The sequence below is a fragment of the Alligator sinensis genome, unplaced genomic scaffold (assembly GCF_000455745.1).
Source record: "Alligator sinensis unplaced genomic scaffold, ASM45574v1 scaffold421_1, whole genome shotgun sequence".
NCBI classification, from domain to species: Eukaryota; Metazoa; Chordata; order Crocodylia; family Alligatoridae; genus Alligator; species Alligator sinensis.
The window spans coordinates 632102-657635 of NW_005841871.1; the positions used below are offsets into that span (position 1 = coordinate 632102).

The 25534-nt window shown below is 43.5% G+C and overlaps 1 protein-coding gene across 5 annotated transcripts in view; it reads left to right on the top strand.

The window, feature by feature from the left end:
• ACOX3 (acyl-CoA oxidase 3, pristanoyl) overlaps positions 1–25534 on the top strand; it is a 79261-nt gene that overhangs the window by 13917 nt on the left and 39810 nt on the right. For all 5 annotated transcript variants that reach the window (XM_006017011.3, XM_025195192.1, XM_025195195.1 and 2 more), the window contains exons 5-7: positions 6140–6229; positions 12815–12958; positions 18801–18889. In XM_006017011.3, the coding sequence (XP_006017073.1) occupies positions 6140–6229; positions 12815–12958; positions 18801–18889 (323 nt within the window). The remainder of the gene's footprint in view (positions 1–6139; positions 6230–12814; positions 12959–18800; positions 18890–25534) is intronic.

Below are 25534 nucleotides of genomic sequence, written 5' to 3' on the forward strand. Positions count from 1 at the left end.
TTGTAGAAAAATGTTGCTGTTCTTCCACTCTTAGACCTGGATTTGGCTACACCATCTTGAATATAATAAGAAGTTGGTATCTTTGCAGGTTTGGCTGGGTCCCTGTCTACAGTTTAGTTTGCCAGTACAACCACAGCAAACCACACTGTCAGTAGGGATGCAGCTTATAAGAAAGAGTTCTTTTGTTAGTGTAACATAAACCACCTCCCTGAACAAAATAAGCTATATTAGCAAAAAGGCATTTGTTCCAATAAAAGCATCGGTAATAGGATTTCTGACAGCATAGCTGTTAGAGACATGTATTTGGTGTTGTTTCTTTTTCTTTTTACATTCCTAACTAACAGAACTATGCCAGAAAAATTCTCAATTTTAAACTAAGTCTGAATCTTGGGCACTGACATTTTTTCATGGGTAGGGGTCTGCCCAGTTTGAGAAGGCAAGCAGCTGATTTCATGGGGAGATTATTGGGCCAGCCACCATTTTTGTGGGCTGATTGCAGCAGGGTCCTCATGTCTCTGATAGACCAAGGCAGTCCTGACCCTCCCCACAGATTGGCTGAAATCACAGCTTAATTACTCTGATTAAGCCTGGGGAAAGCCATTAATCCATGCATTAATTCTGCCATCTTGGGCTATCTCCAATCTAAGCATTCAATTAAACTGTACATGCATCTCAGGGCAGACAGCAGGGAAGGGGCCGGGGGCAGCGCAGCCCTGGTCCTGGCCCCTTCCCTGCCATCTACCCTCAGGTGCAAGTGTACCTGCCAGCAGCAGTGAGGTGGTCCGGGGCTCCATGAACCTGGATGCACCTGCTTGCAGCCCCCCTGCCACTTGCTGCGAGCAGCCTGGGCTCTGTGGCCAGCAGCGGAGGCTTGTCCAGAGCCTGCGTCCTGGGCGGCTGTGGCAGGGGAAAGGGGGGGACCCACTTCACACTTATAGGCTTGGCAATGCTACACTCGATAGCACCATAACTGGAAGAGACTTGGGGGTCATGATTGACCACAAGATGAGTATGAGCCACCAATGTGATGCCGTAGCTGGCAAAGTGAACAAAACTCTGGCTTGCATCTACCGATACATCTTGAGTAAGACCCAGGATGTCATCCTCCTTGGTGAGGCTGCAGCTGGAGTATTGCATCCAATTCTGGGCTCCACAATTCAGGACAGATGTGGAGAAGCTTGGAAGGGTCCAGAGTAGAGACCTGCAGACCCAGGATGTCATCCTCCTTGGTGAGGCTGCAGCTGGAGTATTGCATCCAATTCTGGGCTCCACAATTCAGGACAGATGTGGAGAAGCTTGAAAGGGTCCAGAGGAGAGCCATGCACATGATCACAGGGCAAGAGAACAGGCCTTATGAAGAGATGCTGCAAGCTATGGGACTCTTCAGTCTGGAGAAGCACCGGCTCAGAGGTGACTTGGTGGCAGCCTATAAGTACGTAATGGGTGCGCATAAGGATCTGGGGAAACGCCTGTTCACCAGACCACCCCAAGGGATGACAAGGTCTTAACTGTCACAAACTCCTGCAAGACCATTTTAGGCTGGACATAAGGAAACACTTTACTGTCTGAGCCCCCGAGGCCTGGAACAAACCCCCCCAGAAGTGGTGCAAGCATCTACTCTGGGCACTCTTAAGAAACACTTGGATGCCTGTCTTGCTGGGATTATTTGACCCCTGCTGACTTCCTGCCCCTTGGGCAGGGGGCTGGACCCAATGATCTAACGAGGTACCTTCCAGCCCTAATGTCTATGAAATCTATGAAAATCATGAAGCCCACTGTTTTTCATGGAAAAAATGTATGATTTAGCATTTTCTGCGAAAAACCTAAAATTGCAATTTCATTAGGTCTCTACTCATGGGGAACCTGAGACCCCACAATATTAACCAGTTAACCAATATTAACCTTCTTAAATCAAAATATTTTTATTTAGCCATTGGGACAAAGCAGAGGTATCCAACTGGCAGCTTGTGGGCTGTGAGTGGTTAACTTACAGTCTACGGGCTCCTGCTGCTTTTACTTCCTCAGGTTCCCACACTTTTCCCCATGAGTCTGGGTGCTGCTCCCCCAGCCATCACTGCCTCCATTGCCTGCTTCTGCTGCCATTGCCATCTTCCAGCCAGGGTCTCAGTTTTCCCCTAATCCCCTTCCTCCAGCTTCTGCTTTCTGCAGCCCATGGCAAAGACAGTGATGGAGTAATGTAGCCCACAGGGGAAGCAACTACAGGGTGGTGCAGCCCCCAGCCGCTCAGAGGCTGGACAGCCCTGGAATAAAGGATGGGACAAAAAGGGGTTTTAGAACAGCAAACAACCAGTCTATATTTTTCTTCCTATCTAATTATATGCTTCCCTACAAGTTAAGTTTTTATCTTTCCTGGAAGTTAAGCTTTCCTCTTAAGTTTCAGGAATAGAACAGAGTTCACTCAGGGTCTCTCAGGATTTCTCCACACTTGAACTTGTCACTATGGTTAAGCCAGCAGAGCCCCCTTCTGGAGATGGAGCATATCACGATAGAAGGATTTTTCTTTCAGGCACAGCCATACCTCCTCCATGAACAATATTAATTAAATGCCAAAAACAGCATAGCTTTTGCTCATGTAGTTTATCTAAACCAGGGGTGTCCAATCTTTTTGAATGTGGGGCCAGATCATGAACTTTTTATCACCCAGTGGGCTGGCGAGCCATATTCAAAGATCTCACAGGAAGCGGTATCACATCCCCCCCCCCCCCGATGTGACCTTTGACACCAATGAACTTGCAGGCCGAAGCGAAAGTACGGTGTTTACTTTCGTTTCCCGTCACAGCACCTAGGGCCTCAGAAAACAGCTTGGAGGGCCGCATGGCGGCCCGCGGGCCACATGTTGGACGATCTAAACCATGTGTTGGGGTTTTTTCCATTATAACTATCCTGCCTACAAGGTATGATTTTTTTCCCCTTAATGCTCCTAGCTGGCATAGCTTTTGAAGAAGTTTTGGTTAAGACCAGGTTTATACTACCATTTATGTCCCCCAGAGTTGGTGGTACTCTTTCTGACTCATTCTACTGAAACTGGTTTTAGTGTTCCCCCCCATGAGGGGCTGGAGCCAGGAAGGGTATGTCTATGCTGCTTCCACAGAATGCTTAGTGAGCACCACTTTTAAACATGCTTCAACCATCTAGCCCCACTCATGCATGCCAAACCCAGAAAAGAAGTGGTGAAGCAACTCTGGGGGTACTACCTGTCCCTGCTCTTGAGATCTCTACTTCTGGCCTACTTGCGAGTTGCAGCAGGAGGTGTCTTCAGTGGGTTTTGCTATCTCATTTGTAAGAGCACTGGGGAGTGCTGTAGAACTATCCTAAGGGTTGGGCATTGTCCCTAAATGGATCTTAAGAAAAAGCTTTTTTACCTATTTACTTTCTTTCATGAGCTGGACAGGCTCTGCTCCTCAGTCAGCCCTTTAAAGTGAATTATCTATTCCATTGTAATCCAGAAACAACACAGTGGGTGCATCTACGCGAGACCCTACTGCGTAGTTCATTGCTACCGTGCAGCAGCATTGCTGGGCACTAATCATGACTCAACACTACGCTGCAGTAGTAACCAGCTACTGTGTGGTAGCATTGGAAAAAAAGATGTGCAGGGATGGTACTGCACAGTTACTGCAAAATCATTTCATATTTACATAAGCAAGTACTAAATGCATAAGTACTTGCTGCAGGTACTAATTGCATAAATACTTGCATAAGCAGAGTTCTAGCCTGCAAAAAGGCTGGGAGGGAGTGGAAGGAGGGCTCAGGCAGGGGATGTCACGTACATGTGTACACACATGGCCCCAGGCAGCCTGGAGAGCAGCTCCCATAGACAAGTGGTGGAGGGGGGTGGGGATTGAGGCTGCCAGAGGGAGGGAGGGAGTTGGGCAGGGCTGGGGTTGAGGGTACAGCCTAGCCAGGTGGTGTGTGGGGATTGGGGCCCGGGGCTACAATGCGTGGTTGCAGGACCCTGGCAGGGAGCCGGACGGGGCTGTGGGCAGCTTATGCGGAAAGCACGGGCAACTGGAGCCTCTTGAGTCGGGGGAGGGAGACCCCCATGGCCAATCTCACTGACTGGGGAGGGATCCCCCGCGGCTGATCACGCCAACCAGGAAGCACGAGCGGCACTCCCGGAATTATCAGCAACACTTCTCCTGGCGCCTCCACTCTGTGACCTGTATTTGCAGTGGGGGGCACTGGCACTCCTGTCTGCCCCCCCTGCCCATCACCTAAGCGGGGAGCGCTTGCTGTCAGGGGGTGCACTAACATCCCTGTGCACCCCCTACATGTCGCCACTGGTGGGAAGTGGGGGCAGCTCTCCTCTACCACACACACTCCTGGGAGGGTATGGGGGACCTGTGTCCCCAGATCTGTGTGCGGGGCAGGTTCGGGGCAGGCTGCCCACTCTGGTCTCAGACTTCCTGCTGTGCTGCCCTCCGCAACCCAGAGTAAAGTTATCAGTAGCCTCAGCATCAGGAAAAGCCTTAAGTTCTGCATCTGTTATAGTAATTTTATCTTCCATTTCAGTCTAATTTAAGCTTTTATTTTTTTACTTTTTTAAAATGTTTGTTTCTGGTTAAATTTAGCCCTAGATTGAGGAAATGCAATCCACTGACTTCATTAGAGCTTCAATCAGGTGGAATTCCCACACAATGCTATGAAAATAATTTATACATTCTAGAGTGAGTCCATATTTATCTCTTTCCATGGGCTTGGGTTATTAGTTACTTTTAAATAGAACATAGACTTGCATTATCTTTCTTCCTAAACTTTTCTGTTCTAAAGGTTTCCCTGTATAGAAAAAATCAGCTATCCTCTTAGGCAACAGTTCCCTATGCCCAAAGAATCATCCCTGCTTATACAATGGATGGCATTTAATGACCCATACTTTTACTATAAGTCAGAATCTCCATAAATCAGGAGTGGGCAAAATACAGCCTGTGGGCCATATCCAGCCTACTAATTGGTCATTTCTGGTTTGCCAGCTGCCATTGAGAGGCTGAGGAGGGATAGCTGTGCCCCGCACTACTGTGCTGTGCTGCAGCTAGGCCAGGCTGGGCCACAAAGCGTGCAGGATTCGCAACCTCACCCCACACCTGGTTTCCTGTTGGCACTGTGGGTGTTGGGCCCACATGGAATGGAGTGCAGTGCAGTGCACCACGTAGCTGTCTCGCCTACCCGCCCACCGTGGTGAGCTACTGTCCCCACAGCACTGCTAGGAAGTCAGTTCATGCTGGCCATGGAGGGGGTTCAGCCTGGGACAGCTACTCCTGACTTTCCCAGTGTGGTGCAGCAGCTCATTGCATTGGGTGGACAGGGTGGCTACTCAGTACACTGCATCACTCCCCATCCCCTGCAGGCCCATCTGTTGGCAGCCACGGTACCAGCACTGCACAGTGCCAACATGAAACTCAGCAGCGGGGAAGATGTATGTGGGGAGGGTGGAGGAGTCTGCATACTGCCCTGCCCAGCCCTGGCTATGGCAGAGTGGTGTGGCACAGGATGCAGTCCTCCTTCCTCAGGCTCCCTGCGGTGGCCAACGAACTGGATAGGATCAGTTGGAATGTCCCGCTGCACCCCTCTCCCCTGGCCCTCAGCAGCTCATCAAAACTCATTAAGTGGACCTCCATCGCAGATAATTGCCTATCCCTTTTCTAAAGGCTTCCAAAACATACCAGGAGAATGAAGCAACAGAAAGGCCCTGCCCCCTTGGTGCAGAATTTATGCTTATTTACACCAGTGATGAATTCAGCTTAATGCCTGGAACTGTAACCCCCTCTTAAGCACCTGGATTTTCATTTAGTCTCATTTTTATAGCCATAATGTATAATACTGGCCACATCTACATGAGATGCTGACTGCGCAGTCATTACTGTGCAGGCATTTGGTACTAAATGACTGTACACTAACCAGATTTACTGGGTAGTAGCGCCTGGGAACAGCTTTTTTTGTGATGCTGTCTGCACAGTAGCTCACGCCTACTGTGCAGTAGCATTGTATCACGTTTCCTGTCACATGACGCTACTGTTCTGTAGTCATGGACTGCTAAGCAGTCAGCATCTCGTGTAGATGCGGCCACTGTAATGCTATTCAAGTTGTTACGCTCATCTTGATTTGCTTTGCTTCTGTTCAGATTTTTGGATGTTTTGCTCTGACTGAACTTAGCCATGGAACCAATACAAAGGCTATCCGGACAACTGCCCGATATGACCCCAGTACTCAGGTCAGTCTGTAGTCTGCAGCCATAATTAGCTCTTAATACGTTACTGTATGAATTATTTTATAAAAATATTGGAACAAATTTATTCTAAGTTTTATAATAATGCTAATTAACACCTAGCTGAGTGCAGCCTGGAATTTCCCTCAATCAGAATATCTCACAGGTATGTTTCCTGCTAATCAGACCACCAAACTCATGAAACCTGGGTTGTTAGGAAATCAGGTTGATTAGCCTGCCATTTAGCTTGTCTGCCTGCCTACTGTCAAAAGTTTGAATCAGCATGCTTCACCAGAACATTTTAAGTCCATGGAATTGGTGTTTTCCAACAGAAAAATGTGTCACAAATTTTTTACCAGTCTAATCAGCAGGTTAGGTCTCAAAGCACTTTATAGAAGAGGTAAACAGAAAGGGAAGCTTGAGCATAGAGATGTGAAGTATTCATTTGTATATGTAAATATTTGTAAGCAAAGGTCCTGCTTAGTAAAGGTTTATATGCATAGCCTGCTTCACTTAACTGGTCATTTGTCTTGCATTTTCTTCAGTCTATTCATTTCTCTTCCCTGATAAAACTTGCTATTGAACATTTTGTGGATATGAAATAGAATAAGTCTAATATCTTTCTTTTTTTGTTATATTCCTTAAAGAAGGGTCAGAGTTGTAACCTTTTTGATCTGTCATCTCTATTTGTATAACAATACCGAGCTCTTGTAAAGTGCTTTCTGTCAGTGTATCTCATAAAGGAGTGTCAGCCCTCCACTTTACAGATGGAGTAACTGAGGAATAGAAACATCATGTAACTTGTCCAGGGTCATAGAATCATAGAAAAGGTCATCATGTAGGTTAGCAGCATTGCCAAGAATAAAATCCAGCCTTGTGCTGTTTATTCCAACCTAGTGCTCCGTTCAGTAGGTCAATTTACTTAAAAATAATACATTTCACTTATCTTTTCTTCTTCTTTAGCAATCCATCACAGTTTAGGATTATTGTCTTCCATGATTGCCTTATCTGTGTGTCTGAAGATGGCTGATGTGGCCTATTTGTGATTGACAGACTCTACTGCAGTTTAGACATTTGTTTCTGTCAGGTGGGTGGCGCTGGATTCTTGATTTGGTCCAGGGCACACTGTTTTAGCCGCTTCCCTTTTCCATCTCCTCGTTGTCATAAGGTTTCAAAGCACTGAGATCTCTGCAGCTGATTCTTCCTCCATATGGGGTGGTCCTGGGTGATAGTCTCCCACAAGCTGACATCGATGTTGCATTTTTTTTTTAAATTGGCTTTGGGGACATTCCTGAAACGCTTTCTCTGCCATCCTCTTGAGCATACGCCTTGATTGACCTGGGAGAATAAAACTTGCTTCAGGAGTCTGGAGTTGGACATCTGGATGACATGGCTTGCCCAACAAAGTTGATGTTGGATGATCATCGCCTCAGTACTCATGATGTTTGCTTGCAGGAGAACACTAACATTGGTGCGTCTGTCTTCCACTGGATTTGGAGGATCTTCCTCAGGCAGCATTGATGGCACTTCACCAGCAACTTGAGGTGTCTTCTGTATGTTTGTGTGTCTCAGCTCCTTACAGCCCGGTGGGGATCATGACTGCTTGATAAACCATGAGCTTGGTTTCGTATCTGATGTTGCAATCTTCATACACCCATTTGTTGAGGCGTCCAAAGGTTGCACTTGCGCATTTGAGGCAATGTTGGATTTCTTCATCTATGTCAGCCTTCTGTGAGAGATGGCTTCCAGGGTCTGGGAAATACTAAGCGCTCTCCAGAGTCTCCAGAATTGTGGACCTGGATTACCAGAGGTGGGGACTGTTTTATAGTTTCATAGTTGTTAGGGGCTGGAAGGGACCTTACAGATCATCGGGTTCATCTCCCCCTGCACTTGGGCAGGAAAGACTGCTGGGATCAGATGACCCCAGCAATATGGGCGTCAAGACATTTTTTGAAGATCGCCAGGGTAGATGTCTGTACCACCTCTGCGGGGAGTCTGTTCCAAACCCTCAGCACTCACCTTGTAAATGTTCACTAGGAACTTGTTGATGGAAGACCTTAGTCTTATGAAAGTTAAGTGTCAATCACATTTTCTTGTACGCCTCAGTAAAAAGGTTTACGTTACATTACAGCTTCTGTGAGCACATGGATGTCAGATTCACCAGGCTACTGCAAAACATTCGTGTGGTTTTCAGTGTTTTGACTCCATAGTGGCCTAGTAATTAAAGAATAGAATTGACCCATTATGGCAATCTGCTACCCCATTTTATTTCCATATTGAATGAATAAAGAAAGGAATCATTATTAGCATTTACATATAAAAGCTAGTAAGTTCACAAGAAATATTAGCACGCACACAAGTTTTTAACAAAGCTTTAACCACCAGCTCACCTGTTTTAAGGATGTCTTGCTTTGCGCAACTAGTTTTCTTGTTATTATCTTCTAGTACGGCAGCAGAATGTAGGTTTTCCACAATGGGCATTATCCAATCGAGCATGAATTTAAACACTGATGAAGGCAAACACAAGCAAGGGTGTGATGAAGTTGTCAATGAATGACCCAACTGTAGATGCTTCCAGTCTATTCAGGTTTTTTTTCTGGGTTGAGGGGTTTGGACATTAGGAGGGAAAAGGTAACAGTCACAACACGTACTAAAAAGGAATAGTAGACAGGCCTTGGAGGATTAAACCAGTACTATTCTCTGCAGCCATATCTACATGTCGACCCAGGTGAAGATTGTCCACATCATATTTAGATATTATAGTGTTGACCTTAATTTGAAATAAAGGAATGCATAAACTCATCTTTGATTGCCATCTCTGGCTTTGTGGTTTCTTTACAGCCACCACATATCATGGATGTTAGCAAGATATAGAATCTCCTTCACCTTATCTTTCCACCACCTCTTCTTCATATTGCAAGTCCTTCTTTGGACTTTTGCCTTGGCTTGTTGGAGATTCATTTTCTTTTGCTTGGAGTTGATATCATTTGGCCAGGCAGAAAAGGCCTTGCGCTTGTCATTGATCAACGTTTGGATATTCCAGTTGTTCTCATCAAACCAGACTTCATGTTTCCTGGTAGAGAATCCAAGTTTATCTTTACAGGTGCTAATGACAGTGGCTTTGGGGGCACCCCACATGCTGCTGGCATTCTTCTATTTTCATTCATAGGAATCCACCAGTTTTTCACTTAGGCACTGGTGACAGAGGTCTTGCTTGCTTGAGTCTTTGAGTCATTCAACGTTGATCTTCCGTCAGCATTGTTTTTGCTGCAGCCATCATTTGGGAGCCAGTTTGAGTGACATAACTGAATGGATTTGTTGATGATCAGTCCAGCAGTCATCAGCTCCTAGCATAGCTCAGGTGATGTAGACCAGCAGTTTGCAACCTTTTGCACCTTATGTCCCATTAACCATTTCATCAAAAAACTCTGGTCCCACCATGATAAAAGCAAATCCCTACAAAACTGCACTGTTTGAGGTATCTGTTGATTCATTTATTTGAAGTGCAAACAACTGATTTTTTTCAATCGGGCAATGAGTTGAAGTCCCACCTACATGACCTTTGAGTCCTACACGACCTTCACATCCCACTAGTGGGAGACGTCCCACTGGTTGAGAAACACTGATGTAGACATCTTTGTGGTCATAGGCATGGACAGTTATATAGTCAATCAGGTGCCAATACTTAGGTTGTGGGGTGTTACTGTGATGTTTTGTGCCTTTTTTTCTGGTGGAACAGTGTCGGTGATGGTGAGTCCATGTTCTACGCATTTAGTTAACAGGAGAGTGCTGTTGGAGTTGACCTTTGCTACTCCTTCCCTGCTGATGGTTCCATTCCAGAGGTTAGAGTCCCATTCAGCTCCGCAATTGAGATCACTCAGAATAATGTCTGTCTCCCTTCGGAACATCAGAAAGGACTTGGTCAAGGTTGGCATAGAATTTCTCTTTGGTTTCATCAGTGCCATCAAGAATCAGGACATATGCATGGATGACAGTAGCAGATGATTGGAAAAGGTCAGGAGAGGTCCCGGGTGATTGGAAAAGGGCAAACATAGTGCCCATATTTAAGAAAGGGAAGAAGGAGGATTCAGGGAACTACAGACCAGTCAGCTTCACCTCAGTCCCTGGAAAAATCATGGAGCAGGTCCTTAAGGAATCCATTTCTAAGCACTTGGTAGACAAAAGTGTAATTAGGAACAGTCAGCATTGATTCACCAAGGGCAAGTCGTCCCTGACCAAACTGATTGCCTTCTATGAGAGAGGACTGGCTCTGTGGATGTGGAGAGACCGGTGGATCTGGTGTACCTTAATTTTAGCAAGACTTTCGATTCAGTCTCCCATAAAATTCTCACAGGCAAGCTAAGGAAGTGTGGGTTGGATGAATCGACTGTAAGGTGGATAGAAAACTGGCTAGAGCATCGGGCTCAAAGAGTAGCCATCAATGACTCCATGTCTAGCTGGCAGCTCTGGTATCAAGTGCAGTGCCCCAGGGGTCAGTCCTGGGGCTGGTTTTGTTCAATGTCTTCATCGACAACCTGGAAGATGGCATAGAGTGCACCCTCAGGAAGTCTGAAGATTACACCAAGCTGGGGGAGTAGTAGATATGCTGGAGGGTAGGTCTAGGATTCAGAGTGACCTAGGCAAAGTGGAGAATTGGGCCAAAAGGAATCTCATGAGGTTCAACAAGGACAAGTGCAAAGTCCTGCACTTAGGGCGGAACAATCCCATGCACCAGTGCAGGCTGGGGGCTGACTGGCTGGGCAGCAGCTCTGCAGAAAAGGACCTGTGGGTTACAGTGGACAACAGGCTGAATATGAACTAGCGGTGTGCCCTTGTTGTCAAGAATGCCAACGGCATACTGGGCTGCATTGGTAGGTGTGTTGCCAGTAGATCAAGGGAAGTGATTATTCTCCTCTATTCAGTACTGGTGAGGCCACATCTGGAGTACTATGTTCATTTTGGGCACCCCGCTACAGAAAGGATGTGGACAAATTGGAGCGAGTCCAGCAGAGGGCAACAAAAATGGTGAGGGGGCTGGGGCATATGACTTATGAGGAGAAGCTGAGGGAACTGGGCTTATTTAGTCTAGAGAAGAGAGAGAGAGGATTTAATAGCAGCCATCAACTACCTGGACAGGGGTTCCAAAGAGGATGGAACTAGACTGTTGTCAGTGGTAGCAGATGATAGAACAAGGACCAACAATCTCAAGTTGCAGCAAGGGAACTTTAGGTTAGCTGTTAGGCATAACTTTCTCACTAGAAGGGTAGTAAAACAGTGGAACAGATTACCCAGAGGGGGGATGGAATCTCCATCCTTGGAAGTTTTCAAGACCTGGCTAGACAAAGCTTTGTGTGGGATGATCTAGTTGGGGATGGTCCTGCTTTGAGCAGGGGGTTGGACTAGATGACTTCCTGTCGTCCCTTCCAACCCTCATTTTTTATGATTCTATGATTCCACAATCTGCGACCTGTGGACACACTAGATAGCAGTACAGCGCTGCCCGACAGATTGCATTTATAGTCCCTTGTAGAATCAATGAGCATGGGAAAAGTTAATTGTCAACTTAACAGTTCTGTTAGGTCGTTAGGTAGCAACTATTTTCATGTAAGTGATTAGGGACATTAAGATAAGAGTGATGCATCCAAGACAAGTTCTTTTTTCCTATCACTATAGCCTGGATTCGTGGTACATTTCTTACAATATTTTAGATATTATTTGGCGTCCAAAATATATAGACTACTCACTTTGGCTACCTTACTCTTATATCTTTTGTTGAAACACAGTTAATACTCCAGTATCAAAAATGGGAGATGTTAGCATAATATTCCAAACTGTTTGTTAGTTACTTCTTGTTGCCAAGCAAATTGTAAAATCACAAACAGGCCCCCTCTTTTCTACATATCATAAAGTGGATTTAAAAGAATAGAAGTATGGACTCATAGAATTCAAATTTAAGAATGCTTAAGTATCCTACTTTGTAGGCCAAAATTCCAGTCTCCCCAACAGGTCTTCATTTTTCTGTAAGTAGAATAAAACAAGACATTTTTCGGTTTAGGTCAGTTAGGCAAAATGCAGACATCAGGTACCTGTCTTTGAGTAAACTCAATGAAGGCACAACCTGTCTTACCATACCAAGCTCCATAGCGGTAAATATGAATGTTCGAGTGGGCAGATTATATTGCAGGAAAGGGGGCTTAAATGTCTACATTGCTAATAGCATCCAAAAGTTCGGGGCTCAAACACCTTTTGTTTTAATAAAAATAGAAGCCATTTCCTGCAAATCAAGACTTTAGAATCTCCAAGTCACTTCTTCCCCAACTTTCATTGGTTAAATTTGAGGTCTGAAATTGAGAATCACATTTTTGTCTGTCCTTTATCTATCCTATATATCTCTAGATATGCATCTTCTAAAATAAGTTTAGAATATTCAGAAATGATTACATTTTTATTGTTGTGAAGATGTTGAGCTGAGATACAGGCAACAACAGGTCTTTTCAAAATGTTACTTTTACAGTGAATACAAATTAATAAAAGATGACTATTCATTGGCGTGTATGATTCATATGGCATTCTTCTTTTTGGCCCCCATAGGAATTTGTCATCAACACTCCAGATTTTGAAGCTGCCAAGTTTTGGATTGGTAACATGGGAAAAAATGCTACTCATGCAGTTGTGTATGCCCAGCTCTATACTTCTGATGGAAAATGCCATGGATTGCATACTTTTGTTGTACAGGTGGGAAATATATGCTTCTTTAACACACCAAGTTGCATCCGGTTTTCTAATTAAATGAAGGCTTTAACACTCATGCAGTTAGCAAACTTTCTGAATTTAAATAATTGCTATATTTTTGAGACAAGAATACATTCCATTTTATAGCAGCAAGAAATGATCCAAATCTCCCTTATTATAATATTATAGATGCAATTTGAAATAGATATGCAATGTGTGAAATACATTAGCTTGCAAATTCCCCAGAGGGAAGAATTATTTTCAGTATTTTAAAAGCGCCAACCCATAACAGATATTATTGCAATAAGTAATATATAACAAATACTACATTGTGACAGTATATGTGGATTTATCTTGGCTATAATGCATGTGAAACTGGTCCAATCCATTTGACATCAATGGAAACATATTCCCATTGCTTTCCGTGACATTGGTAAGGTATTATGTTTCTAATCTGACTCATCTTCAGATCCACATCCTCTCTACACTGACTTTAGTGGAACTCCAAATGTAGCCAAAAATGAGACATTTAATTTCAGCATCATATTTCAACTGGTCTGGGTTCAGTGAAGTAGGTACAGATTTATTTTACTGTTTCTTTTTGAGCATCATGTATGGGTGAACAAAATAGAATGGAATTTATATACCCAGGATATGAGAGAGTTGTGGCATTTCAAAGGGCAGTTTGTGTGTCAATGAAATTCAGACAGACACTTTTTACAGCTGTGATATATTACTAGGCTCTGATGTACTGTTGCTAATGCACAGAAACATACAATCTGTGGTCACAACCACAAACTTCTGAAACTCCAGTTTGTGGGCTGATCATCATCTTAGATGACATAGGACTGAATAGAATTTCCAGAGCTAATACAGTAGAACCAAGATCATTTACATCTGGGTGATTTACAACATATTTAATTTGCAGAAGGTTGCCAAACGAAGGACAAGCCACTCAACTGTTTTGCTCTAGACTTGCTTCTGCTCCAGAAAATGCCACCTCTCCAATCAGCTAGGCTCAAAAGTTCTCCCATATAGTGTTACCAGATTTGCCCATTACTTTGGGGTGTGCTCATTTATTAGGGATATGTTTCTAGGGTCTTGGTAATTCTGTCAATGTGCTGCTTGTGTTACTTGTGTTTCTATACGGAGCTGTATATCTTTCTTCTGCAAGTCCTCACCCTAAAAGGAGCTATCTTGTAGGACTCAGTTTCAATGGGGCTGGGTTCCTCTATTCACCAAATCAGTCATACACACAAACACACACAAATTAACGTGACATGCCTGACCCGGCCGGGTTGATCAGCATGGACAGGCTGACACCCTCATATGCCAAGAATCAGTTCATCAGAGCAACAATAAACTGCAGTCAGACACAAGCACACAGGTGAACAGAATCCCTCTGAATCCGGCTGGGTGTCCAGCTGACGCCCTCATGGGTCAGCATTCAGTTCATAAGGGCACGTCTGAGTCAAACTGGGTCAATCAGCCTGTACAATTTGATGAGTGCATTATACAAACATTTCGTCCTCTTAACTTGCTTTCATATTCTTGGAGACAGCTGTCCCCGTTGTTATTCCCTATTTTGTACTTCACAATTCTCACAGCATGATTGGTTAACTAAGGGATTTGGTATCATTTCTACTCCCTACATTTGGTGACTCCTGAACTCGCAAGGTTTTCAATATGGCAGCTGAGTAGTTCCAACATGCACATGCAATTGTGCATATCTATGGGTATTTCCATGAATATATAAATATATTTGCAGAGGTATTTGTAGCCCTTCTTGCAAAGCACAAATAAAGTCAATCAAAGCTCTTCTTCAACCATAACCATATTCCCAAGCCCCTTGCATAGTCTCATACCTTTTAGGGTCGGAAGGGACCTGAACAAATCAGCATTTCCAACCCCCTGCCCTGGGCAGGAACAAGTGCTGGGATCATAATACCGCAGCCAGATATCTATCCAACCTCCTCTTGAAGACCCTCAAGGTAAGGGAAAGCACCACCTCCCTTGGGAGCCCATTCCAGAGCCTGGCAGCTGTAGCCATAAAGGTTAGGGCTTTCTTGTAGTCTTGTCCAGTTGTTGTGGAAGCTCTGAAGTGAAGAATTTGTGAGTGCTGACTTTCTACTGTCCCCCTAGACGGGCATCCCTCTAGCATGAAACATGTCTACTGGGGGAAGAGGGAGGAATGGATTCTTCCTTTAAATTTAATACATAGATGTAAACTTAAAGGGTGGGGGGACGAACTCAAACAAGTGCAAGCCTGAGAGATTAGAACAAGTGTTCACAAAGTGGGATTTTCAAAAGTGGTCGGACTGTCCTCCTGATTTTCAATAGAAAGACTCCCATTGACTTCAAAGAGTTTTGGATCAAGGCCAAATACCATAAGTCCTTTAGCTTATCCAAAGCATTCTGGACTTTCATGAAAAATGACAATGAATATAGGTTGCTTCATGTGTTGCTACTTCCAGGGTAGCTTAACAAGCCTGGATTTTAGCAACCATTTGATTTCTAGCCTCCCTTGTATTTCATAGACATCAGGGCTGGAAGGGACCTCGGAAGATCATCGAGTCCAGCCCCCTGCCCAAAGGGCAGGAAGTCAGCTGGGGTCATAGGATCCCAGCAAGATAAGCATCCAGTTTCATCTTGAAGGTGTTCAATGAAGGCGCTTGAACCACCTCCGGTGGCAGGCTGTTCCAGACCTTGGGGGCTCGGACAGTAAAGAAGTTCTTCCTTATGTCCAGCCTGAAACGATCTTGAAGTAGTTTGTGAGAATTGTGGTCCCAGAATTCACTGCAGTCTCTGCTTCAGGCTTTCTGTTCTCTATCTCTCATGAAAATGAATGGTCATCTGGTTCCATCTCGGATGCAAATGAGACCTAGGGCAGTTGTTTCACTCTGGTCACCCTTATCTGGAGAGTTTTAGGTGCATCTCTCACTGCATCTTAATCAGTTTCGTTTAGGTGGGGGGGGAACTGTTTGTGAGTCAGACAGGCTGCGTCCTGTGCCCCAAGAACACAGAGCTGAGACGTAACAATTGTTGTTTGCTATAGTTCTGTATACCTCTGACAAGTTTCTAAACTCTCATCTTTGCAGCAGAGTTATGCATCTAGTTCTGCAACGAATCCAACTTCAATTCTAGTCTAAACCAGAGGTGGGCAAAATGTGGCCCGCGGACCGGATGCAGCCTGCCAAGCCATTCTATCCGGCTCCCGGGACCCCTAAAAAATTTAGAAAATTAGTATTAATCTGCTCTGGGCTGACTGCCATGCAGCTGTCAATGGCTTGCCAAAACTGAGTAAGCGGCCCTCTGCCCAAAATAATTGCCCACCCCTGGTCTAAACCCTGAGCTGAAGAAACAGACTCAATAGCTGGTACTGTGACAGACTTGTACTCAGAGGGCATGTCCAGACAAGTGCGCACATGCGGTTTGCAGCACCTCAAACCTGATTGTGACACTGCAAACTGTACATGGCAAATGTGCAACTATGTGCTGCACTAGTACCAGAATTACATACCAGGACATCCCAGTATTAACCAAAAAAAAATAGCACAAAATGCAGCATGATGCATGTGGAAGCAGCATGCACTACCAGAAATGGAGCCTGGATATCCAGAGCCATGGTCTGGCTGCTGTAGACTCTGTGCATCTGGATTGGCACCAATGATGCCTCAGGAGGTCCACAGGACCCCAGGTAAGGCTGCTGGGGCCAGCCCCAACCTCCCTTAGCCTACGTGGGACAACTTAATACATGCTGAAATGCATGTGCAGGGGTATGCCCCTTGAAATGCATGTCTCTGCACATGGAGATGCACCCAGAGAGGGTTATGAAAGGCACATTCATCAGTGCTTTCCATGCTTTCATGTGTAGCCTAAGTGCTTGATGACAGGAAACCGCCTGATAGGAGACCAGAAGTATCGGTAGACCTATTAGTGACATGACTATATTTGATAAATTTTTGTCAGCATTGCTGACAATAGCATTTTCAAAAGGAACCAAAACTGTTTGTAAATTTGGATTGAATTTGGTGACTTTAATGGGCTTTGGAGATGACCGCTTGCATACAAAGCAAAGGCAGAGAAAGTTCAACTGAAAAATAGGGAACTAAATCCTCCTGACTTTTTTATTTGATATGATGGCATATTTCATTTCAAAATTGGTCTTTTTTTTTTTTTTTTTTTTTTTTTTTTAACTGAAGAGTGAAGTGATCTGAAAACAATACATTTTGCTTTGACCAGCAAACTGTTTTGGGTTGTCCCAAAATGGAATATTTGGGGCTGTTTATTTTGCTGAAGAAGTGAAATTTTTCCATTTCGGTTGATCAAATGAGACAGACAGTTTCGCTGTTGTGGCTTGTGATGTTTTTCATTTTGTCACTGGAACCAAAAAAGTCTGTTGTTCACACAGTTGTTCATGTTACATTTTCAGAAAATGTTGTGGTACAGTATCCACCATCTACAATCTCTTACTTTCTGTGGATGTTATATAGCGGTCTACAGTCAGTACTGCCTTCTGGCCCCTAAATAACCATAACAGACAAAGGAGGCACAGACAAGCCTAGAATAAGGATTAATGATACATCAGTGGGGGGTTCTTGAGTAACTACAACAACTTTCCAGAAAACACATGATATTTTTCTATTTTCCTTAGCTTTTCTTTGTATGCAAGTAGTCCATTAAAGTCAATGCAGAGTCTACCACTGACTTCAGTAGCCTTTGAATCCGATTCTACTCTTAATAATACAGGACCATCAAAGGCAGTGGAAGTTCTGCTATTGCCATTATTAGGGATAGAAATAAGGCCTTACTTTTAAGCCCAACTCTCACTAGGTCACCCCAGAGCAGTTTGTGACCTTTTGGGGCAATGGTCAGGGAAGTGTCAAAGTGAAAAAGAACTTCAACATCATACTTTAAGAAATTAAGATTTATGAATGGTTACTGAATTATACCTGTCAATAAAGGAAGAAGGTTGCTTACAAAAATGAAATAAATGCAAATAAAGGACCTGATGCTAGGAGAAGTGCATTAATGTATGTGCAGTTTTCATTTGGAAAGTCATCTTCATAATACTAAGGATTATCCCACTTTATTTTTTTAATGGAAGTATAGACTGCAGAACTTGTGGCCAGTCCTCTGGGGAAGTTTCCTCCTGCATACGAGCCAATATTTCAAGCCTGACTGTAGGGTACTTCTACTCGTTATGTTACAAGCTAATCTGAAAGAATAGTGTTCTATGCACAGAGCTCAGCATAGAGGGCCAGAGCTACTGCCATTAAAAAACTTGCAGATTCAATGACACATTCTTAAACTGACTGGTTGCTGACTGGATGGAATGCGTCTCACATCCCTTGGAAAGATAGGAAACTAACAGCTATATGAAAACAGTCAGATTTATTGATTTTTAGCCATTGTCCACATAGACCAGAACGTTTTCATTGCAAAATATTTTCAGATTTTTAGGAATACAACTGTGAAAGTGCTTGTTCTGAGAGGCATAAGGAGTTTCTGAAACAAATTAATCACATGGAGGTATTTTTTTTGTGTGTAAATTAGAGGGTTCATTCAGAGAGGTACACATTTGGGCCATGGTAGTGTAATTAGAGGCACATAATCCAAGAAACTAAAAGACATCCAAGTTATTTTCGTTACTTGTTCCCAGCTGTGGATGAGGGTGAATCATAAAGATCGCATCCTGCTGTACGTATATGGTAAATAATGGGATATTTTAAAAAATGCTAATTACCCAGTATAGATTAGAAATATTTTCACTGTTTGAAAGAAGTCACTGAGAATTTTAATTTTTCCAGTGACTAAAATGTTGTTTCATTTAATTTCCACACAGATTCGAGATACAAAAACATTGTTGCCAATGCCTGGAGTGATGGTAGGTGACATAGGAAAGAAACTTGGGCAGAATGGTTTGGATAATGGGTAAGTCAATAAAAAAGCACCATATTAACATATCTTCTGCTTCAGCAATTCCTCATAGTCAAGGATGGTTGTCTTCAATGATTGCCTTATCTGTCAGTCTAAAGATGGCTGAGGAGGCCAATCTGGGATCAACAGACTCTGTTGCAACTTGGGCACGTGTTTCTATGTGGGGTGGGTAACACTGGATTCTTAATTTGGTCCATGACGCACTGTTTCTGTCACTCCCACTTGTCCAACTCCTGTTGTTGTCATAAGATTTCAAAATACTGAGATCCTTGCAAGAGACTCTTCCTCTGTTTGGGGCGGTCCTGACCAATAGTCTCTCATAAGTCGATGTTGCATTTTTTCAAGTTGGTCTTTAGGAGGTCCTTGAAGAGCTTTCCCTGCCCTCCTCTTCAGCGTATGCCTTGGCTAAGCTGGGAAAATAGAACTTGCTTCAGGAGTCTGGAGTCAAACATCCAGATGGCATAGCCAACCCAACAAAGATGATGTCAGATGATCATCATCTTAATGCTCATGGTGTTTGCTTGCAAGAGGATATTAATGTTGGCACATCTATCTTTCCACTGGATTTGAAAGATCTTCCACAGGTGGTGTTGATGGTACTTCTCCAGCAATTTGAGGTGTTTCTTATACATTGTCCACATCTCAGTTCCATATGGTAAGGTTGGGATCACAACTGCTTGATAAATCTTGAGCTTTGTTTCAGATCTGATGTTGCAGTATTTGAACACCCATTTCCTGAGGTGTCCAAAGGCTGCACTTGCACATTTGAAGCAATGTTGGATTTCTTTGTCAATGTCACCCTTCTGTGAGAGAGGGCTTCTGAGGTTTGGGAAATACAGAGTGTTCTCTAGAGTCTCACCGTGAATCTAAATTACCAGACCTGGAGACTTCTCATTAAGAGCTTGTTGGTGAAGGACCTTAGTCTTCTGAATTTTAAGTGTCAATCCCTGTTTTTGTATGCCTCGGTAAAGACTGATGATTGCCTGAAGGCTTGCTTCTGAGTGAGCCCTCATGGCAGTATCATCAGCATACTGGAGCTCAATGATAGTGGTCAGAGTGGTCTTCATTTTAGCTTAGAGTTGGCTGAGACTAAACAGCTTACCATCCATTTGGTAGTTTAGCTCCACTCTGGCTGGAAGCTTGTTGGTGACCAGATGTAGCATTGCAGTAAGGAATATCAAGAAGAGAGTCATAGCAATCATGCAGCCTTGCTTAACCTCAAAGAGATCTGTGATAGATCTGTTACTGAGAACCAGTGCTCTCATACCATCATGGAGCAGGAAAAGAACAATGACAAATTTTGGTGGGAACCCATGAAGGATCCTCCACAGCGCTTCTTGGTTGACAGTCGAAGGCTTTTGTGAGGTCAAAGAATGCCATATAGAGAAGTTTGTTGTTGGCATTTTTCCTGCAGCTTGCAAGCTGTGAAGATCATCTGTTGTGACTCTTGATGCCCTAAACCCACACTGAGATTGCAGGGAGAACTCTTCAGCAAGTGGAAGGAGGTGACTAAAGAGAATTCTCACAATGATCTTCCCTGTGGAGGATAGCAAGGCTCTCTAATTTCCTCTAATTTCCACAGTTGGACTTGTTTCCTTTCTTGAGTCATGGCTTCCCTGAAGTCATCTTGGATATCCTCATCCTTCCAAATACTTAAGATGTAGGCATGGAGCTCTGCTGTGAGCTCCTGTCCCCTCTGCTTGAAGATTTTGGCAGGGGATTCCACCAGTTCCAGAAGCCTTGCCGTTGTCCATCTGCTTGATTGCTTTCCTCACCTTGTCAAGGGTTGTAGGGATTCTGAGAGTCTCTGACTGGGTATTGTGGGATGGAAGTGAGAATACTCTTGTCAACAACAGTGTCTCGATTGAGAAAGTCTTCAAAATGCTTCCTCCAACAGGCATTAATGGCTCCCCTTTCCTTGATCTCCTCCATCCTTGGGTCTCAAGAGTATTGGTCCCTGAGTGCTCGGGCAGTAGATGACTTTGATGGTATTGAAAAAACTGTGCATATCATGGGTGTCATCAAGATGTAAAATCTTCTTCACTTTGTCTTCCCACTACCTGTTCTTCATATTGCAAGTCCTTCTTTGAACCTCTGTCTTGGCTTGTTGAAGATTCAATTTCTTTTGCTTGGAGTTGATATAATTTTGCCAAGCACAAAAAGTCATGAACTTGTGGTTGATCAATGCTTCCAGTCATTCTCATTAAACCAGTCTTCATGTTTCCTGGTAGAGAATCAAAGTGTCTCTTTGCAGGTGCTAATGACAGTGGACTTGAAGTCCCCCAAGTGCTGCTGACATTCTCCTATTATTGTTAATTTGAATTTGCCAGTTTTCTGTTGAGGCATTGGTGGAAGAGGTCTTTCTGGATTGGGTCCTTGATTCCTTTGATGTTGATCTTCCATTGGCATTGTCATTGTTGATCTTCCATTGGCATTGCCATTGTTTGGGCATCAGTTTGGGTAAGATAAGCAAGTGGATGTGTCAGTGATTGGTCCAGCAATCATCACTCCTAAGCATAGATCAGGTGATATGGACATTATGATTGTCAACACATGTTCTGCACATTTGGTCAAAAAGAGAATGTTGTTGGTGTTTACCTTTCCTATTCCTTTCTTGCTGATTGTTCCATTCCAGAGGTTTCAGTTCCTTCTGACTCTTGTGTTGAAATCACCGAGAAGAGTAAATCTGTTTCCCTCCAAAATGTCGGAAAGAACTTGCTCCATGGGGCTACTGCAGAACATCATTCTTATAGCTTGTGTTTTGACTCCATATTGGCCTAGTAATTAAGGAATAGAATTGACCCATTATGGCAATCTGCTACCCCATTTTATTTCAGTATTGAATGAATAGGGAAAGGAGTCCTTTACAGGTACTCCTCACTTAACGACCTACCTGTTTAACGACCGCGCGGACTTACGACCAGCGAGAACTGGTCGTAAGTACGAGAACTTTGGTTGTGGAAACGGCAGCGCGGCGTCTCAAGCCAAGGCACGCAGTATCAAGGGCAGCTCCTCGCTTATCGACCAATTCGCTTAATGACCTAGTCGCAGGAACGGAACTCGGTCGTTAAGTGAGGAGTGCCTGTATTAGCATTTACATATAAAAGGTAGTAGTCACAAGAAATATCAGTGCATGCACACGTTTTTAACAAAGCTTTAACCACCAGCTCACCTGTCTTCCTGGATGTCCAGGATGGTCAAGTGATAATGTATTACTTTCTTGTTTGCCAAGACTGAGACTGGTATTAGTAATCTTTGTCCAGGATTAGTAGGCATCAAGAAAAGTTCAATGGGGCAATGCCTCTGAATGGGCGGCAGGAAAAGAGGTAATGCAAAAATTTGGTTTTTTACTGAAAATTAGATTCAGTAAATACCCTAAAACCTACTGTTCCACATACAGAGAAAATGATGTTATGATGAAAATTGCTGTAAAACAGTGAGGCTTTATTTATTTTATGTCTTAGTGTGCGCTTCAAATATATGCCAGCAGATGGTAGTGAAAGGCAGGAAATAAGTTCCACCTATATGGAGAAATGAAATAATGATGCTCATATTTGTTTTTGAGCTGCAGAGGAGGTTTGAAGCACAGAGCCACAAATTATTGAATCTGGGAAATTTATTTGGTAACAGCGTATAATTTACATATATAAGTGTAACTATGGAAGGACATGCTTATTAGATAGCTGTTTGTCTTTAGGTATATAGAATATTGGAATCTATTTGTTCTGCATGGTTTTTTTTCATAATATTAAAAAATATTTAGTAGGCAGTGCTTCAGTGTAAAATGTATGTGGTATGTTTGAATGGGAAGTCCATAGAATACATGTTAAATAAGAACTGTGTGCTGTCTCGGATGGCCAGGGCCGACTCGAGTTACGCTCGTACGTCAGGGCGGGCTGGTGAATGGAGAGGCAGACACAACTTATTGGTTGCAAAAAACTTTACTCACGCCGCTTGCAATCACGACGCAGGTGGTCCGGTCGTCGGAACAACCACACGAGTTGCTCCAGCTGGCGGGGCCCAAGCCAGTTAATCCGTCCACAGTTCGAAGCCGGCGGGGGAAGGGGGACACCGGGGTTGCGCTCGGTGACGGGAAGAAAGATCGAGGGAAAGAAAGATCGATGGGTGATCGGTCTATCGATCGCCAGCCGCAAGTCAGATAACTTCAGAGGCACTCTGCAGCGTGCTCAAAGCTCTTCGACTTGGGCGGAAGTTGCGCGGAATTTTAAACGGCCAGCGAGCCAATTACTAGCCGCCACGTGTGAATAATTTAGCACTGGCCAATAGCGGGGCACAAATTTGCATCCAAATAGCGGGAACTCTTTGCACCGTGCATTTCTGCACTGCAAAGAAGAAATGCATCCTGCAAAGGAAACTGCAAATTGGCGGGAACCCTCCTGCACGCAGGCTCTTAATTGCAGCAGGACACTCTGCCATGCAAAGGAGCTCTCATGTGGCCAGGAAATTCCATAGTGCCAAGGCACAAAAAATCACTGGGTCGTGACATGTGCAACATGATGTGCGGATTTCATGAGGAATTTCTGTTTTGGATACAAATAATTTAACATAATGGTGTGATAGGCTAATCTTTTTTTTCTAGTTTGTTTTCCCTATACCCTTTGGACTAGCAGTTCTAGAATTATTATTTTTATTATCTATTGTTTGTTTTACAGTAGTGCATAAAAGCACCAACCATGGCCTAGGACATTATTTTATAGACAGTATTCAACAATGACAGTCCTTGACTCATATAGGGTCATGCCAACAGACTAGTGAGGGGGCACTGAATTAATTCACCACCTGCCAAACTATAAGAAGAAATATTTAAATAAGAACAAAGCTCAGTAAAGGTAGCATGATAAAGACCAAAGAGAAAAAAACAATTAATTAGCCCTCCAATCTACAGGAAAATCAACCCTGCAAAATATTTGTAGTAGTTCCACTCTGTGCTGCCTGATATGAAAGTATTCAGGTGAGGCCTGATTCTGACCTCATTTAAACTGATATAAACCATAGTCAAGGGAGTACTGCTGATGTAAACTTGCAAGATTAGAACTGCAAGTATAAAAAGAGGTAATGCTGCACTTTTAAATGCTGTTCTTGAAGTTTGTTTCAGGGCTGCCAAGAGTTACAATTGGGTTCATACTCTCGAGCTTCTCAGAAAATTCATAGGCACTCAAGGACATGGCAGGGAAATTAAAGAAATAGCTAGGTGAAAGATAATGATAATATAATGCTAACAATGTCTTCTGGCTTCAAACCTCAAGCTTTCCAGTAGAGGCAAATTTAGTTTCCTTACAATGCAGACTATGCTTTCATTAGACATGGCATCTGGCTTCACAACATGATTTCCAGTGGAAGTTATTGGCTGCCCGTGTTAGCTCTCTGTCTTCCTAACTAACTTGGATGATCCCAGTCACTACACTGTCTGAAAGCTTCTCTGTCCCAGTCAGTGATTATCAGCCAGGGTGCTGAGGCCACCCTTATGTGCCACCTTCTGGAGGGTACCATGATCTGTGAGGAGGTAAGCAGATAAGCATGCACATAGACTTTTCCCTGTGTAGATGATCCCCCATCCCCACTGCGAGGCCCTTCTGTAAAGAAGTAAGAAGTGTAATATATATAATTTTTGAAAGTGGGTGCCACTCAATTTACAGAAGTTATGGAAGGGGCTGCAAATCCAGTGAGGGGTGCCTTGAGTCCAAAAATGTTGAGAACCACTGATGTAGGGACACATGTTTCTCCAGGGGAACAAGGCTTTTGACAATCTCCCTTGAAGAAGATAACTTTAGGTACCAATTAAAAGCATCTTATTTTCTATATATCATAGATTTCATAGGCATTAGGGCTGGAAGGGACCTCACAAGTAATATGACATTTAATGTATATAAATTACTGCATGCTATAATCCAGTGATGCTCAGCCAGACTGCTGTATCACACTGCGGTGCCTTGAGATCCTTTCAAGGGTGCATCAGGGTGCTATACAATGGTAATGTTAGGTTGTGAACATAATTCACAAGATAAACCCTGTGTTTTCCCATAGCATTCATAGTGCTAAAAATATTCTGTCTTATTGTGATCTTTCTGAGCTCTTTGCAACAGAAGAATTGCTGTATTATTTTTCTGTAGCCAAATAAAAGAGTAGAAACTAAAAATTGACATTTTTGAGGTATTCCTTGAATTTAAAATAGTTGAGAGTCACTGCTATACTCTCTCCAGATTGCAGGCTGAGATTGCTTCCTTCATCTTGCTCATTCAGAAACACCGTGCAGCCACCAGAGGGTGCAGCTGCTTCAGTCTTACTGTCATTTGTGTAGTAGAGCATGATCCATCTGGAACTGGAACTGCTAGATTTGAAAGTGTACATTGTTGCTTTGCCTGCTCCATATAGGGAGGAAGTAAAAAAATGTAGTGTAACGGAGTATGGGTAACAGCTCATATCTTAAAGGTGCAGAGATCACTGCATCATTATGAAAGACTTACCAAGATTTTTCCCAAGAGCTAGTTATTAAAATAAATTGGTGATAACAACCTCCTATATCATCTCCTCCACAAAAGATATAAAAGTAAATTTAAGTTAGATTTAAAATAAAATTTAGGAGAGGCAGAGTGCCATGTAGTAATCCCCGCGCCTTCC